The following is a 19,586-nucleotide window of genomic DNA, read 5'->3' as shown; positions in this document are numbered from 1 at the left end:
CAACTGATTTATAAATATATTTTCGATCCAGAGGCCGAGAACTCTAAGGTTTATATTTCTCCATTCTCACATGGGGTTAGATTTCCATTTTAACATTCGCTCTTTTCAAAGATTAAAATCCAACATTTTCATATCTGCATTGATAAGAACAAAGGAGCTGGTCATGAACATTACTTTAATGGAAAATTAGAAACAAATCAGGTTGTCTCAAGAATATTTAATTATGCATTTTGATGATGTTGTGAGGCATTGAATTCAACCATTTTCATTGCTCCATTAAGTACCCAAAAAAAAAAAATACAAAATACAATTAATAAAAATAATTGATAAGAGACTGCAAAGCAGCAAAGAACTAACAAAAAGGAAAATGTGATTTTAACAGTCCTATATTTCCATTGCTCCCATTTCCGAATTGGCATAGAAATTCAAGCAAAAGAAAAGCATACTGTAAGGACCAGCTATTGTCTCTACGACCCGTTCCATCGTTATCGTCTACAAGATTTCAGGCTCTGATATACTTCAGTAGTTACATCCTCAGAAACCCATTACCTAACATGCAAAAAAACCAATCAAAAAGTGTTAAAGAGAGCATGAACATGGGATCAATCTAACAATGAAATGTGTGTAAATAACTATATAAGAAATCAGGCCAAAATCGATATGACTGCCTGATGATTATCGGAATAAACGAAGTGCAAAACTAGCGAAATCGGTTCCATCCACCATAGCAATGTTGTAAACAGGATAATGAGGGGGAGATAACATTGATTTGGGAGAAATCATACAAATTACTCAGCAATAGAAATGAAATGGGTAAAAGGTTGAAAATAATACCAATTTGCATTGGCACCAAGGGATACCAGGTACCAATTTTCCCCTACTAGATAATAGGAGTGTAAGTGCATTGTTCGGCTCCAGTTTTCAGAAAACTCAAGCCGAACTGATTAATTGGTGAAAGAAACATGAAAACTGAAACCGAACCAGACTATTTGAGAAACCGTACCGACCGAAGAGCTTAGACCAGCAGTTAGGTCTGTTTGGCTCTCAGTTTGCCGATTACACATGTGCACGGGTATGGCCATGTCAAGGAGATGGAATTGAACAGGTCTCACATGCGCTTTTTTTTTTTTTCCCAAAGTAAAATAAAATCATGCATTTTCCCATAATTGAACTCACGACCTGATTTATCAATGCGTGATCTCGCCAACCTGACCAAAGCAGCCTTTGAAATGAAATAAGATTTGGCATTTATTATAAATGTATCATCAATCAGTTCAGTTCAATTCAATTCGGTTATCCAAATTTACTTTTCCTTTCTTTTCTTTTCTTTTTTTGTGCATAACCCTAACCCGACTGAAAATTTACGATTTTTTATATGTTCAACATGAAATTGCCAAACTGACCCGTTTCAACCTGAACCGACAAGCAGTTTTGGTCTGTTTAAGCGGATTTTTCAGATCTTTTATTTTTCCTAGCACCCCTACTAGATAAAGACACTTTTATGTGAAGTTCCCAAAACAAAAGGAATAAATTCAAATACAACCTTCCAACTCTTCCTTCTATTTCCTCGCTACATAATATGTTATGATCAAAACAAAGGCCAAATTTTCTCTCTTTTTCACCCCAACTCTATCAAAGACATAAATCTCAAATGTCAATTCCTTTTTTGCCTCGAACGTAGAGCCAGTATCGACTCTCCTCCTGTTTTTTCTTATTGCAGGAGGAAACAATCCTCCTTTCTACTAGCATAATCCCTTATACTTTCATAGTTTCATGGACTTATTCTTACATTGTCACACTAACTCCTGATTCCACTTGTTGACGAGTACATATTTGTTTCAATCTAGATGCTTAACTACACAAGCAAACAAAACTTTTCCATGAGAAACCGAGCTATTAATTAATTATGAAGAAAATAAAACCCCTTATCTAGTGTATATCAGACTGCTAGACCCTTCACAGGGTTCGATTTCCTCTCAATAAACTAAAAGCAGAGATCTATCAGCCACCTTGCACTACCACAACAATTAATTGATGTAGCTAAATTTAGAAATGCTGCCAAGCATTTAAACTTTAGTGTGGAAAAACTAACAATAGTTGAATTCTTGAAGAAAATACTAAAGAAGCAGATAAGGAATGCTAGCTGTATAATAGATTTGTTTTGATGCAGACATTTAGCATGTCATCATCATGAAAGACAATATACCAGTAAAAGGAATACTGACCATATATCTTTACCTAGATGAAGCTGTTCTCTTCATAGCTTGACCTCCACATCAACACCAGCTGGAAGGTCAAGTTGCATCAAAGAATCAATTGTTTGGGCAGTAGGGTACAAAATATCGATGAGGCGCTGGTGGGTTCTGATTTCAAAATGAAATCTTGCATCCTTATGAACATGAGGGGATTTAAGAACACAATAGATGCGCTTTTTTGTAGGTAATGGCACAGGACCCATGGTTTTTGCATTTGTATTCCTTGCAGCATCCATTATCTGCTTGCAAGAATCTTCAATGAGTGGAACCCAGTAAGACCTTAGTTTAATTCTAATTTTCTGCTTTGGCGCCAGCTGAAACCACAAACATCTTTAGTTCATTAAAATCAGCCAAATATAAGATAAAAATGGATACTATCAATTACAACACTAATAGGCTAAGACAAGTCCCTAGACTAGACAGACCTCATAGCACAGGTAATCAAACAAATCAAAACGCGGCACGGTGACCTGCTGAAGACCATATTGGCATTTTGAAGATAAAAGTACAAAATGAATATCTTGGTATCCACATTTTGGGAGGTGACCAGGTTTAAATCTCTCTTTGGACTTCCCACACTAAGCCCTCTTGTAACTATGATCTTATTCTTGGCCTTGTTCTTTCGAATTTGCGTCCTCTCGTTTTCTGTATGTCTTTGTATTCTTTTTTTTTTCCAATGAAAGCTCAGTTTTTTACCAATGTGTATGCATATATATGTCTCCTAATGGACCAATAAATCACAAAACTTAAGCCAGTGGAGCCATTGTACAATTGGAGAACTATGCATTACCCAGTTGCGGAGGTTGTTTAATTTTTATTTTTATTATTATTATTATTTTTTTTTTTTGATAAAAACAAACTTTCATTGAGAAAAGATGAAAGAATACATGGACATAAAAAAAAAAAAAACAAGCCCACAAAAAAGGGAAAGCTCCCAAGAAGGGACTCCAACCATGTGAAATCATACCTATAGACTAATTACAAAAGGTCTTCAAAATCAAAGCCCACAAAGAGACATATAGGCAAATAAGGGACTAAATCTCCCTAGGGTCCCTTTCTACATCCCTAAACACCCTACTATTTCGCTCACCCCACAAGAGCCATAAAATCCACACACCCTCACCATCCATAAAAAATCACCCTTCTCCCGAAAAAGGCATCTGTGATCATAGCACTAGCATCTCTGTGATGAACATACATCATACGCAGCTTCCATACAGAGGAATATGGAAATGAACATTCCACTCAATCCCACTACATTAGGAACTTTTATCATTGCATGAGATTCATCACCTTATTTAGTGCATGTTTGAGAGTGATTTTAAAGTGATTTTAAAATGGTTAAAATCACTTTTATCATGTCTAAAGCAACCCACAACACACTTCTAATCACTCAAAATCAATTCAATGTTTAATTTTACACTTTCAAACTATTAAAACTAACTTTGAATGATCAAGAGCATTTTTTAATGATCTTAAAAAATGAAAAAAGTGATTTTAACCATTTCAAAATCACTCCCAAACATGTCATTAGCCTGTTAGACAACACTACATCTACAACTGATGCATACAATTTCAGTTTTCCATTCAATCATGACCTTACCCAGTCAACTTAGCAGGATCATAAATCAAGATACTGACATAATCTGATTAAATGATTTCATTGTATATTTTCTGGCCACTCTTTACTCATCAAAGCCATTATATATTTCAGAGCTCAGTTTTGGTTTCAGAAGTTTCTCTGCAGAACATTTAATATCTTCATAAAGCCACAAGAAGCTGGAGTAAAACATTATCTGAAAAAACATAAAATTCACCTTATCCACATCCTCACCAATGCCGAGCGCTGAAGTACCAGGCACTTCAAAATCTTCACCCTAAACATGAACACAACATTAGACAAAAATAAAATGGAAGTCCCTCAGCTACTTGCAATAAAATTGAAAACAAAATGGAAATTTAGAACACCACCAGTCAATCATATCCCGAGTCACAACCATAGTAAACAAAAATTCTTGCACCCATGACAAAACATAGACAAATTGAAACATTTTGCTCCATTCCGAACAAAATTATCACAAACCTCGAGAGTGGCAACTCCAGAGCCCTCCAGGATTTCCGGAGGGGGTTCAATGGTATCCGAGGAGTCTAGAACTTCAGGAGCAACATAAACCCTTGTCGTTGGCAACGAAAATTGAAGGGGTTTGAGCTTTAAAGCAGTAGAAGATAAACCAGAGAATGGAAGAAGTTTGGGTTTAGAAGAATGGGATGATAAAGAACTAAATAGAGTAGGAGATGGGATTATAGTAGCAGAGAGTGAAGAAATAGCCATGGAAGTTGGCTTTGAATATCAATGGCGGAAGTTGAAAGAATGGATGATCTGCCGGCAGAGTTGCAGCGTTATCCAAATAAATTTCTGTGTGTATTTTTTTTTTTTTTTTAGTTTTTCCAGAAAATTACCATTGTTTTGGGCTTTGATCATCACAAGCCCAATTCATGATTAATGGATCTGTTTGTCAGATTGGACTTGGGCCCATTCAAACTTCGAGTCCATCACAAGGAACTAAACTTAATTTTCGAAAACAAAAAATCAAAATTCAAAGATTACCATACCTAAATTTATGGTTTTTTTTATATAGAATTTAACCTTTATTTTTATATTATTTTATTACTTTGTTTTATAACATCTCTCTCATTAGCCTAGTATTCTTAATATTTATAATTTATTTTATCATATTTTTTTCTTTTTTTTTAATATATCAAATATATTAGGGTTTTTTTTTAAAAAAAAAGTTCCCTATCTCCCTTTTCTAGCAACATTGTTTACTTCTTTCACTCATATAACATCATTTATTTTAGCATCAAATTTCTCTATTAGAGCCGATTTCATAAATTTTGGTTTAATGTTTCTTGTTACTAGATCACATTTATTAAGAAATAAATGATAGTTAATTTCATTTTTTGTTTTCAAATTTTTAAAAATGTTTATTAATCATAAGGCATAAATTTAAAAATTATTAAAAGTAGTTACTATTTCGGTCTTGAAGGCTCTAGTTCAAATACCATGTTTAACATATTTTTAAATTTTATTTTATTTCTTACTTTTGCAATATGCATAATTATTTTATTTTGATTTTAACTTAAAATTGTGCACTATATATATATATATATTATTTTTTATTACACTCAAGATTATTTTATTTTCTAATGTTGTAATATGCATATTTATATATTATTTAAATTTTAAATTTTGTTATGTACATATATAATTTTAATTTTTAGTACGACACCAAAATCACTTAGAATTTTGTAATATATATTAATTTATTTAATGAGTTTACGGATATATTTTAAATTTAAGAAATCATTATGTTAATGTTCACCATTTCTTCAATTTTACGGCTGAATACATTTTGATGAGTGTCTATAAGTTCAAATTGATTGAACATTAACAACTAAAGTTTGATAATTATAATTCACTAAAATGCGAAAATCATAATTTAAAAATTAAAAAAAAAACAAAAAAAACCATGTAATGCTACCTATGGATAGGCATTAAAAGTACAAAAATAACAATTATATGATAAAATAATTAAGAAAAATAACAATTATGAAGGAAGAAATCATGGTTTATGTATTATATAATTTTTTTAAAAAAAATGATTTACCTATCTCAAATTTAAAGATGGTTAAACAATACTATTAAAAATTTAAATGATTAGTTATGTAATGAACTAATTAGGAAGAAAAAAACATTAAATTGTTGATGGAAATGAGTATAAGAAATCTCTTTTATAATTGTAGGAAATGAAGAACCTATAGAACATTGTGAAATTCTAAGTTTTGATATCCAGTAATTAAATGATAATTAATTCCATTATTTTCATATCTTTGTTGTAAAAATTATTTAAGTAGTAAAATTTTAATATTTTAATAGGACTTATTTATGCCATTTATGTGTACGCATTTATATGTGGGTGGAGAAGTTTTGACTTAAAAATTCTATTTATGAAATTTATGTGGGAACAAGGATAATTCAATTGATTGTTTTTTATTTATTTCTATAAACTAATTCTAAATTTTTTTTTCTTTATCTTAATTCATAACTTATGGTTAATTTAATGTAAAAAAAATTTAATAGTTTCGCAAATAACGAATAAACAAACTTTTATGTTTAAGCTTGATTTACTCTTGAAGAGTTTATAATTAAATATAGATAGATTGAGGGAGAATCAATGTTAATATGTTAATATGAGAGATAAAAGAATTTACGGAGAATATCCGTTGAATTAGAAGGAATAAGTTCGACTGTGGATCACGAAATCTTGACGATCTTCTCGATCTAATGAATGGAAGTCCGCTTTAAAATGGTCCGTCCTACACCCACCCCCGAGTATACACTTTGACCAGAATAAAACAAGGGTAGATTGATACAATAGAACCTCTGATAAAAATGGGGTTGAAAGAGTAGAGGAGAAATGTGAGATTGAGAGAGGGGTAGAGAAGCATACCATTAAGAAAAATATTCACATTTAAAATTATTTTTCCGACATCCTCACTTTTAGATAATTAATGGAAAAAGTTAAAAGAAATTAAGAAGCCGTCTATAAACAGAGGGGAAGAAAAAATTTCAATGACAACCATAACTAAGTGCACGATGTATATATAATATCAACAATGATCATAACTACGCACATGTCATTAATGAACACAAGGAATAAATTGATAACTTTGTTTCTTACTTTAACATCCAAGTCATCACCTATTTGAGTTTGAACAATCGACCATTGGAAAGAAAATCCTCTACAAGAAGTCACGCTTAGACAATTGAACACAATAGAAAAACAGTGATTATAATTTGCATAAAGAATGAAGAAAAAATGATAAATGGTACTTGAATCTAACCTAAAAAACTTCATATTTATAATGATATATCAAGCAAATGAAAAGTCTATTCATAAATTATTAAGCTTAAAGAAGACCAAAAGTTTAGATCAAATAAAAAGTGTATGTCTTGAGGAAGATCAAAGGTTTTAAAGATATTGAGGTTATTTATGAGTTCATGAGTTTTAATATCCTTTGAGTAGGGTTTAACTTTTAAAAATTAGTGGATGAATTTTAATGAGTTACTTTTTCCTAAAAACATAAAATATAACCTACATTCCTTTTAAAAAAAAGTAATTGAAAAAAAAAATAAGAGGGAAAATTGTGTGAGATAGAGGAGAGAGAGAAATGAATTTAATTTTGTGAGTTTTCACTTTTAATATGTTTTTTTAATTGGTTTTATGGTAGTGCATGTGTGGGTTTTAAGTTGAAGGTTAATTTAGATACTACAAAGATATGTAGGGTTAGAATTGTCCAAAAAAAAAAAAAAAATAGTTTCTTTCACATTCGTACTTTTATATATAACTAATTTGATAACACGTGTGTTGCATATATTGTATACGTTTAAAAAGAGAACTTAATTACAAGATTTCAATAATACAAACTTTAATTTATGAATAAAATGAATATGAGATAGCTAATGGAAAATTGAGGGTTTAGTTTAGTCAATTTAGATTTTAAATGCTTTGATTTTATTTTGAATTAAATATTTTAATTTGGTTGATGTGATATGAACAAATTTCATGAATTGATTAATGTGGTGGTTGATAACAAATTTTAATGAAGATTGAAAAATAAATTTAAGAATGATTAAAAATAATAAAAATTAAGATTTTAGAATGATAAATAGAAGGTGCTACAAATTATTTAATCTTTATAATTAAAATAAAATTGGTTAATGTGATGCCAAATTAAACGTTTTAATTAAATATTAAACAATAAATCTAAAAATAATTAAAAAAAAAAATTAAGATTTTGAAATCGATTACAAATAATTTAATCTTTATAATTACAATACAATTACCCAACATATCCATGAAACTATCAAATGCATACTTAAGTTGAGTTAGCATTTAATTTTAAATTAAACCAAAATATTTTTTATTTAATATTTCATAATAATTGTCTCTTAATTATTTTTTTAATTTTGATTTGGTTGATTTGATTATTTTATTAATTTCAAATTTTTAATTAAATCAAGATTTTTTTTAAAAAAATCGTGATAAAATCGTGATAATTCTTTCTTATTTTTGTTTAAAACATCTTTTTATTAGATGATTTAATTAACCTCTTGGTTCTAAATTTTGTCTTAAACCAAAATATTTTGTGAAATTATATTAAATAACCCTGTGATCATCAACTAAAAAGGCAAAAAGGAAAAATTAAATGTTTCTACCCATTGTCCTAGTATAGATTTTATTTAACATAAATATGAGATTTTAGAGATAAAATATGATTTTTTTTCTTTTTTTTTTAGATTGCAATGGCGGTCAATTTTAGAATAGTACTTTGCAGGCATGCCTTTCACATTAGTGATTCCATAAATATGGCAAAAAAATTTAATGTAAATTTTTGTTCATTATTTAATCCAAACTTGCCCTCATATTGCTTGCCTTGCTTTATTCGCTATATCCAAATCTTGAAGATTGTCTCTGAAGGAAATCGGATATGAAATTTCCATGAGCAGTGGAAGAAAGATAATTCCAAATCATAATCATGAATGAACATTACATTTACAATCAACTTCAAACAAAGGTTATACAAATAAAATGTAGAAATTACAACATGAACAACAAATGCACAAAGGGCAAACTGTACAAACAATCAAAGAAGCGTTTCCACGCTCCGTTGCGCACGACCGCTCGAACAACAGCAACCTCAAACCCTCGATCTACATGACTACAACACAGCACGAACTCTTCGCACTCGTCCTCAACGATCTCCTCGACCATGAACTCCTCCGCAGCACCACGAACGGCCTCTAGAAAACCTCGACGGTGTCAAGTTGAGTCTGACACCACCAACAAGGCTACCTTGGTATTCTCAGTATGAGAATCTAGAGAGTGGGTTTTGTTCGGACTTGGTATAAGGCAGACAAACGGAGGAAACACCAATCACGTACACGACTGGGCAAGTGGGAGATGGCGGAGACTTATCGTATAGGTCGATACCCAATCGTTTATATAAAGCTAAGCGATCGTCTAGTAAAAGCTATGCGATTGTTTAAGTCATCGTTTAGTTCGGTCTGTCGCCTATAGACTCTACACGCTTGTTTACTTTGAGTAAGCGATTGTTTAGTAAATACTACACGATCGTTTAGTTCGCCACTGCACGATCATTTAGCTCGTCCAACCGTCATTTAGTAAATCTGTATTTACTTGACGACCACTGTGAGATTCTTTGCGCCGAGAGAAAAAATTCAAAAGCTTTTTCAATCGTTTTTTCAAATCTATTTCAAAATAGGAAAACCATTTTTCTTTTAAACTCACGGTTACCATGATCCAATAACCACCCACTACTTTGGTTATTAAAAGAAAAAGAATTAATTATCTAATAATTAACATAATTATAAATATAAATGATAACCACCTTATCATATTATATTTATAACCTATAGTTTTAATATTTCATCTCATAAAACATATAAACCATAGTTCTTTTTCTATTCCATGGTACTTAATGTAAATCTCATTTACATCAATCCTCCATTAGATATATCTCATACATCATACCGATTATATCATGTATAATTAAACTACCTCTTGTCAATTTGAACATTTCAAATCAACACCAAGAATTGATCCTCAACTGAATTCATTGAGCTACCAAGGGGACCTCATGGATCTGTAGCTCGAAGCTCTAACGGTACGTGAATAACTGACTAAACTCTTTAGTCACGGGATCCACCATCTGTTAACTGCTAGGCACTCCACTAAAGACCGACGGCTGAAGTCTCCTTACTACAGATATATTATGTGTCCATCTTAACCAATCAGCAGTGCGACAAACCTTCACAGATCGCTCGTAAGTACAGCTAGGCCAATGACTGTTATGCCCCTGTAGTTACGTCTGTCTCATTAAGTACCACTGATCCCTCTAATGAACATAAGTCATAGTCCTACTATGACTGAGTCTTCTCTTCCAAAGAGAAGTTGTGGCCACTATGTTCAAGCCCCGGAATCAGCCCTTAAGGGAGTAATCTCTCTACTTATCCCTACTTCGGGAAAGAAGTGAATTCCATCTTGTGGATTGAGTTCCCAACTCCCAGATCAGATAAGTCCCCAAAAAGGTAGGCATGTTGAGTTGGCAATCTGGCCACTCTCACTCATACTAATCAAAGGACCACTCTCAAAGGCAGGAGTTCCCAAAACACTCAGGATTGAAGTCATGTCACCTATGGTCATTTAGGTGAGATGCAAGTCTTTAGTATCAACGGTGCTATATACAGAGTCTAATCATCTTGTGGTCCAGGTCTTATACAAACTCTTTGTATAGAACACCCCCGCTCGCACGTCTCCACATAAATGGTCAGGATCTACCATCTGTAGTAGTTTACAATACTTGCAAATCTCTATAATGCGGGTCGTATCCGTAGTGTCACCAGGATCAGGTATCCCACCTTAATCCTTACACTGCGACCTATTTAGGTTATCACTTAAGGCATGATCCACTTGTATATCATATATACATGCTTAAGTTCACATAAGATAACCAATGAACTTTGTTTATTGAATATAAGTAAATGCTAGAATTAAATAACACTTATTTTATTCATTGAACAATGTGTATCTTTTCAAAACAATGAGACTCCGGGAGAATTAGGACACCAATTCTAACAGTCTCAACCGAGTCTAGGAAGAATTGAGACATTTTTTGAAGTAGTTCCCCTGAACAGTGGTGCTGAAGAAAAGAGTAGCGTTGTAAATCAAATGATTGCTTCGTGAAATTCAAAAGATCAATCCTACAACAATACCGAATAAAAATTTCTTTAATTTCTCCACTAGAGAAGAAGAAGAATAAAAATAAGATTGATTTTGACCGCGGTGGTTGAATCAACGATTAAAATTAGATTTGTTACCTTTATGAAACAAGTACCCAGTATATGATGGAAATCCATCCTGAAACTTGGTAGATGATCTCCGTTTGGTTTTAATTTGAGAGGTTCTTCATCTTTTTCCTCATTAAATCCTAATTCCTATCTTCCTTTCTTTCTATTTCATCACAACTAATTTTTGTAGATCTTCGAAATATGTCTCCTGTAAGATAATTAGTTGTGTATTTTCTATTCAGTCATTTGATTAAATTATATCTTTAGGTTTTATTATCCAACATCACGTGTCTTAAATGTCTAAAACTTTAAGTTGAATTTGTGATCTGCAACAGATCTCTTTAATCACATATATCATTATGTTGCTGATTTCTTTCGATGGTATATACCAGTCAGTAGAAATAGAAGAAATGGGAAGTGAAAAATAGAGTTAAAATGAAAAAATGTGTAAAAGTAAAAAAGAAAAGAATTAAAGTTCAAGTAATTGAACGTGAAATAAAATTCAGATAATAATCAATATATAAAAATCTATATCATTAGCAATCGTATAACAATAAAAATCAGAAAACAATCACATAGTAATCAGACAACAGTCAAATTTCATACGGCCAATGAATTAGTGACTGCATTTTTTACTTCTCAATTTCAATGCCTCATTTAAATTGGGTTGGGCTGATTGTTTATGCGAAATTTAAATTGTGTGGACCTAATTTTTATATCTTATTTTGACTCCTATTTTTAAACGTTAAACAAGAAGACCTTAGAAACAAAGGATTCTTTAAATCGTTGAATTGGCAAAAAATTTGTTTCACGTGAGTACAATGGTGTATTGTTTTGTAGTTTTTTTTTTTTTTTTTTTTGTGTATTAGTAGATGGTTTTAGCAATAAGTATATGATAGTAATGATGGATAATAATCATATGGTAATCAGATAACAATTAGTAGGGAATTAGCTAACAATATAAAAAATGACCAACTATGATGGCAAGAAGATATTTTTTGTGATGAAGTTTCTTCTCGACTCAAATCACTATTTTTTTTATTTTAACGTTCTCTTCTCTCAATTTTTAAACTAACTATCAGAAAATAGAATGTAATCAAATAATAATCAGAAAATATTAACTAATTGGCAAAAAAAAAAGCTGAATGTAATCTGATGACAATTACAAGGCTAGCAGAACTAACTAATTGACAAAAATAATAGGTTAATCATATGGTAATAAGGAGGCCATCAAATTTGGAAATAGAAGCTCGAGTAGATTGTCTAAGCATAAAGAATCAAATATGGCTATACGATTGATATCTGATTTCTATATGATTTGTGTATGATTTCTATCAGATTGTCATGTGATTGCTATCAAGTACTTTGTGATTTCTGTTTGATTGTCATGTGAGTGTCGCATGATTGTTATCTTATTAGTATTTTATTGTTATTTGATTTTTATCTGATTATCCTGTGATTTTCATTAGATATTAAATACTTTGTGATTTCTATTTTATTGTGGTATGTACAATCTGATTGATATAACAATAAAAGATATGCAATACACAAAATTTTAATAATAACTTTTCATTATTGGTGGCTTTACAATTTAGCACACACTATCAATAAAAAAAAACGTGTTAATATGAAAGTTTAACATATAGTATAAGGTAACAATTATATACAACATTGTTTATCAATCAAAAGCATAAAGTCAACTTCAAAGTCTAAAAATCTTTCAAAAGAAAAACAATCTCATTTCCGTTGTAAAATCTTTAAAGTCAAAACTAGGCACTTCAATAAATGTCTTTATTGAAGATTTGTGTTTTTTTTTTTTTTTTCATGACCTTTAGTGTAGGTTTCAATTTTCTTGTTGGTCGTTCATTCCACATCACAGGCTTATCTCGTGAAGATTTTGCATTCAATTCTCAATAACCTAAAATAATAGAGATTGAATTAAAAATAAGTATAAGATAGTAATCAGATAAATAATCATATGATAATTAGATAGCAATTATATGATTGGAAGTAATGATACAAAATAGAGATGACAATCATAATACAATATCAGAAACTACTATCCATGTGACAAAAAATAGAGGTAATCAGCTGCTATTTAGAAAGCAATCAAATGATAATATCACAAAATTACTAACTATATGTGACAATCAGAAACCAATTAGATGACAATATCATTTATTATCATTTAATTGAATGAGAACCCTAACCAAAGAATGTAGAAAATGAAGGTATGGTTTGTGATGCGTTATTTTATGTGGTGAATTTATAAAATGAACTACGGTGATAGAAATGCGTTGTGCAATAAGTTTTCTCAGCAGAATCCAAGTATAAATCCTACTGAGTTTCCTGGTAAGTCCAGGGTCAAATTCAGAGACTAAGGAAAACAATACACGGTGACAGCAAATGGACGAATGACGTATGCGGAGGAATGGGTTGAGAAGGTCTTTAGTTAGGGTTGAGAAGGTATGCATGCAGTAGATACACTGAGTATGCGGAGGAATGGGTTGAGAAGGTCTTTAGCTAGCATTTCCCAAGAACGCGTTCAAACTATGTGATCATGCTACACCCATGTGACAGCAAATCATTTTCCAATGCAAATGCGGTAATTCCTAATTTTAGAACGCATGCGATGAATGCGATAATGTCCATAGAGCTTATTCCTAAGTCTCTACTTTTTGCCTATGTGATGATGCAAGATGCATATAAAGACAAGGTGACCACATACAATCATAACATATTTCTAGGATGCATGCAATGCATACAATCATAACATATCTCTAGGATGCATGCAATGCGTTAATAGCAAACAGTGTTTATTCCTAAGCTCCTATCTCTTGATTATACGTTCTAATCTGACTCTCCCAAGCCTAGATTCTATCCTTAGACTACCCTCTCGAGTATCTCTAATGGACGAATGACGCATACATAATACAAGATAATCACATAGAATGAAGATCCCCAGTTATGCTAGCTAAGTGCTTCTCAACCCATTCGACAGATTTAGCTACTCATGCGTAATAAACAGAGAGTGAACAGATATAAAGAAGTAGATTCCATTTCTATAGATAAGTTCAAAGTACAAAATGATAATGGAAGATAAGGATAGAGAGCCTGGTAGCAATCCGTTACTTCCCAAGGCTTTTACACTGTTAGCTCTATTCTTTTCAAAAGATATTCCTGCTTCCGCAGAAGTTGGCCCTCTCTCTGATCTTGACGCTTCCGGCACTCTTCCAAGTTCACCGGAACGATCTCTCAGTACAATCTCACTTCCCTCGCTTCCACCTTTTAAATAAAAGAAGAACTAAGAACAAGGCTACTACTAACTATGGAGAAAATTATCTACTGTTAAACTGTCTAGCTAGCCGAACTAGCCGAACTTGTTTACTGAAGGTGGCCTCCGGTATTTATAGAGCTTTGGGGTGAAAGACTTCTTCTCTTTTATGATTGCACTGATGGGATGACACTAATTCTCTGTCTGAAGCGCCAAATATTTTTCACCGAAAAGTTGAGTGTACTTGCTACAGTAGATCATTAACGTCATGTCAACTTAATTCAAAATCGACCTTCATTAACTTTCTGTCCCATCGTGATTTATTATGCTTTTCACCCAGATGTGCCCACCAAGTTGCGCCGGCTCTATGCAGCAACCTTCTTGAGCAGATATTTGCGAGCGCAAATCACCGCATAGCCTTGCGGTGACGCAATCTTTTAATGCGGCCTTGCATTAATGCAATTTCTTGATGCGCTCGGCTGTTGATTTCTTTGGATCGCATTTTCCACCTTGCGTCAACGCATATTCTGCACAAAATACATAAATTAACTGTTTTAATACGATTGACGCAAGCGACCATAATATTGTGAACTTAATACTTTTGGACGCAATCTTGTATATTTTTATTAATGCAAACCTGCATTGTTTAATAACTTAGCACTGTAATAACGTGCATTTCTGCCCGTTATCAGTTTGGAAAAAATTATGTAAAAGTCTAAGAAAATTTCTAAACACCGTTTTTGTTTATCTTTCTCAAATCGGAATACATAATATATGAGGTGAATAATATATATATATATATTGTTAAATTATAAACTCAGATGAGATGAACGTAACCAATCTGATTTTTCTAGATTTTATCGAGAATCAAAGTGATGACAAAGGATTAACCTAAACATTCCATTATTAATCACACCTCCATTTGAAACATAATCACACAACAATTTTTGCAACTGGAGAAGATCGAAAGGAATCTTCACCAAAGACAATGCAGGAACAAAGAGAGGGAAGGATTTGGAAAGGCTCCGACTGTCTGTTGTAGACTTGCAACAAACCCTAAGATTTGATGAGGATGAAAGAATAGGGGTGAAGCTTGAAGTGAATTAAATTTGGGGTATTTTCAATATTTTTCTTTTCAATCCATCAATGAAATTGGGCTAGGTTTAAATATTTTTCATTTTTGCAAAATTCATAAACGTGGGTTATGGACTTAATTTTGAAAAACATTTTTGACACTTCTACAACTAGCATTTTTTTTGAATTTTTTTATTTAATATTTTCAATGTGAAATAACATTAGCGAAAATCGAATGTTTATCAATTTTGCTCATTAGAAATATGAATTTAGCATCAAAATATGTAAACTTTTGATTATTATTATTTTTTTAATATAATAAGGGTAAGAGATTCAAATCTCATACCTCTTGATCACTAGCACATGTGCGAATTGAGCTATGTTCATTTTAATACATGTTTATGATTATAATATATTTTTTTATAAATGTAACTGAATTCTATTTACTATAAAAAGGAAAATTAAAAAAATAACTATTCTTTTGGAAACAAATAGAAATAGTAACTAAAATATATTATTATTTCTAATTTTGAAGAAACATAAAAAAAAAAAAAAAAAAAACATAAATGTTATCAAGCCATCCCTTAGTACATAGAATGTAAATAATCTATGCTTGAGGCGTAGAATTATTTAATTGAAAATTTGAAATTTGTACGATGATTTTTTTTTTTGCTACTTGTTTTTGTTCGTATGCTATATTATTCAAAGTTATACTTCAATCAACATTTTCAATAATATAACAAAATTGATTTTGAGTTTTCGTACCTTATTTATTATATGTTTTGATTTTCGATTTTACTCCAATTTAATTTTGAAATTAAATACCGCAAATTTTTTATTTAATCAACTTCAGATAACTTGAGTTTGAATTTTATATTTTCTTAAAATATTTGGTATAAAATTTGAATTATGTCTAAATTTAATTCAAGGTGAATCTTAGATTCTATCCAAATTTTGGTTTGTGTTTAAAATATGATTCTAAAATTGATTTTGTGGAATTTTATATGGGATAAAAAAATTGATTATGCCCCCATTCAATTTGATTTGAATGAAATTGAATTTGAAACTTTCTAACAAATACACTGATTTAAATTTGACCAATTTGTATATTATAGTTTGGATAAAAAAAAAATCTAATTTGATAAGATTATAAATTAGTAAAAGAATTGTTTTAAATGACAAAAATAGGCTAATAATTTATAAATATACCAAATAATTTAAACTTAATACTAAAATGGCAATTTGATTTTATTATTTAATTAATTCCAACTTTACCTTTAATATCATAATGAAATAAGAGGGTCTTAAAAAAAAAGAGAATGAAAAAACTCAGCAATGACCATTGATGGCTAGTCAACAGGCGGTTGAGGTGTACGATGCGTGGCCAACAGCAATGGTAGTGAGTGATGTGGATAATGCTCAAATTCTTCGTACACATGCTATTATTTACTTCCACATTTCCTTTCGGACTTCAACTTTACCTAACCCTGGTAACACTTTCTATAAAATGTCCTCCAATTTTTAGGGATGAAGTTAAAAAATATAGTGTATTTTCAAACTATTTATAAAAATGGGTATATGAAAAAGTATTTTTAAAAATAGGTGAAAATGAAATGTATTGACGAAAGTAGGGTAGAACGGGGTACACGGTTAGCATTTAGAATAATCGTGTACGGGATACACGATTAGCGTTTAATCCAATCAGCATCACGTCGACTGACTTGGTTGACCGGTCGCATGGATACTCGTGGACCCGATCCACGATTTTTTTTAATTTTTTTTGTTTAAAAAAATAGATTGACTAATTATTTATTTTAATCAAAGATGTACAACAATATTACGACTTTAGGATCAGGTCCACAAATTCCTTCGTTATTAAACTTAATTATATATTTAATCTACAATGAAAACATAATTATTCTGCACTCATATTAAAAAAAAATGTCATGATACTAAAGAAGATTTACAATTAGTTCTTTAATTTGAAAATAGAAGTTTACATGAAATTTAAAGACGACCCCCCTTGCCCTTACCCACATGGGGTTGTCTTTGTGTGCCTCTAAATTAGCGTCACCCTGCTGTCGTTGTCGTCTACGTCGAATACGTCTTCGATCAGTATCATCAATATTGAGTTGTCTTGTTTGTTGAATAATACTTTCTATGTTAACCAATGTTTGGTGATACATTGAACCCAACTCTAGTAAATTGTGCTACACTGAATATTGTTGTACATCTCCGATAAAATTATTTTGTACGATGAAAAAAAATAAATATTAAACAATATTCATGTCATATATATGGAAAATGTCTGATTTTAAATCTCTTACCAAGCGCCGTCAGGTGTGATAAATCGCCTCGTGATTGAATCGTACCAGGAAAAGTAGTCATCTGATACAACTGTCTCATTTGTTATTTCTCCTTGTGCACAATGATCATGTCGTTCATGCCAATAGAATATATATTCCGCGTGGATTCGACCCCATTCTTGGTCGTGCTTACCTCTCAAATCAATCTGGTATAGTATTGGAAGTGTATAGGACAACGAAGGTATCGTTTGTCACAGATCGAACTGTCTCAACACACAATCTAGATGATGCCACTCTACTATATGGAAGCATATAAGAGGGCTAACGGTCAACCAAATGTCTTTACCATCACGACAGTAATCAGGTAGTGATGACCAAATCTCTTGTGTGTATGCCATCCAATTAATCTGACAAAAAAAAGAAGATAAGTACACCTCTAAAATGTTTTAAATATTCATTTATATATACATTTGTTACTTGATTGTGCATCAGTCTGTCCAATATTTTTCGGTATACTAGCAACATATTTGCTGACTGTTCAGAGGCAGCTAATACATCACTCTATCTAAAATTATAAAAAAATACAATTAATTTATATTCTTACATAAAATGATAATGAAATAAATATATAAATGAAATAATACCTGGTACTAAGTGGACGATGATCTAGGGCCTATAACTGGACTTGTGTGGCTATAATTGGAAATCTATCATAAGCTCATACCTGTAGTAGTATCAGTGGCGCCACTATTTCCAACGTTTGTGCATTGGTAGCCCGACAAAGTTCTCTATACAACCATGCAAGACAGGCACCACACCACGAGTATGTACCAGCATGCTCGAAATCGATGTACAAACTACAAGACACGAGACTTTACGGCATCAACCCCAATATGTACTTCAAAAGTTTGAGTTTCCCTATAAATAGATGTCACTATATATGCAGATGCTCATTTTTTCCGCCTCTTAAGTTTTCTTAGGGCATATTCTATGTACATGTCCCCACGATTGAGTGCTTCACTGATCTCTAGTCTTCGACATTCAAAATATAGTATTGTGCGATAAAATATTAGCCTAACCAAAGAAGTAATTGGTAACATTCTAGCACCTTTGAAAACACCATTCATGCATTCAGTTGCATTGCTTGTCATCCATCCATACCGGCACCCACCGTCATGTGATTGAGTCCATTTTTCCAAGTCAATATCTGAAAAATATTCAAGGCATTCAGGGTTCAATTGTTTCAATTCTTTCATGCACTAAATGAACTTGCACCTTTGGTGTTGATTTCCTGCTATAAACACCAAATCTTTTAGTTGCTTTGATTTATATTTCGTATTGAAATTACTGGCAACATGGCGAAGACAATATCGATGGTACGTTCTAGGTTCAAAGCATGCCCTTATGTCTATCATAAATCAAGCAAATACCATCTCTTTGGGTAACATATTCACGTAATGCCCACAAAAACCATGACCAACTAGACGAATTTTTACCTTCAACAATAGAAAATATGTGCCCGTTTGCATCAATAAATAAGGCGGTCAATAATTTCCTCTTATGCTTTCCATAGAGATGACTTCCATCGATCTGAATTAATGGCCTACAATGTTTGAACCCTTCTCTTACAGGATCGAATGATCAAAAAACTTGACCAAAAATAGTCATACCTGACACATCAGACGAAAGAAAATACCAATCTGATCTTGTTCTTGGATTGTAATGAACAAAAGCACTCAACCAAT

The 19,586-nt window shown here is 31.7% G+C and overlaps 1 protein-coding gene across 2 annotated transcripts; it reads right to left on the bottom strand.

The window, feature by feature from the left end:
- Positions 1 to 202: 202 nt before the first annotated feature.
- LOC120086824 (30S ribosomal protein S10, chloroplastic) lies at positions 203 to 4,670 on the bottom strand. 2 transcript variants are annotated; one of them, XM_039043627.1, is made up of 4 exons: positions 4,339 to 4,670; positions 4,073 to 4,132; positions 2,226 to 2,569; positions 203 to 549 (listed from the first exon to the last, which is right to left on the bottom strand). In XM_039043627.1, the coding sequence occupies exons 1-3, from the start codon at positions 4,585 to 4,587 to the stop codon at positions 2,258 to 2,260; spliced, it is 621 nt and encodes a 206-aa protein (XP_038899555.1). In that variant the 5' UTR covers positions 4,588 to 4,670; the 3' UTR covers positions 203 to 549; positions 2,226 to 2,257. The 2 variants fall into 2 exon arrangements, with proteins under 2 accessions (XP_038899555.1, XP_038899556.1); XM_039043628.1 differs by having other exon boundaries at positions 2,239 to 2,569.
- Between the last annotated feature and the right edge of the window lie 14,916 nt (positions 4,671 to 19,586).

Source organism: Benincasa hispida, chromosome 9 (genome assembly GCF_009727055.1).
Source record: "Benincasa hispida cultivar B227 chromosome 9, ASM972705v1, whole genome shotgun sequence".
Lineage (NCBI taxonomy): Eukaryota > Viridiplantae > Streptophyta > Magnoliopsida > Cucurbitales > Cucurbitaceae > Benincasa > Benincasa hispida.
The sequence above is the reverse complement of the archived record's forward strand: the minus strand, read 5'-3'. Positions and strand labels throughout refer to the sequence as shown.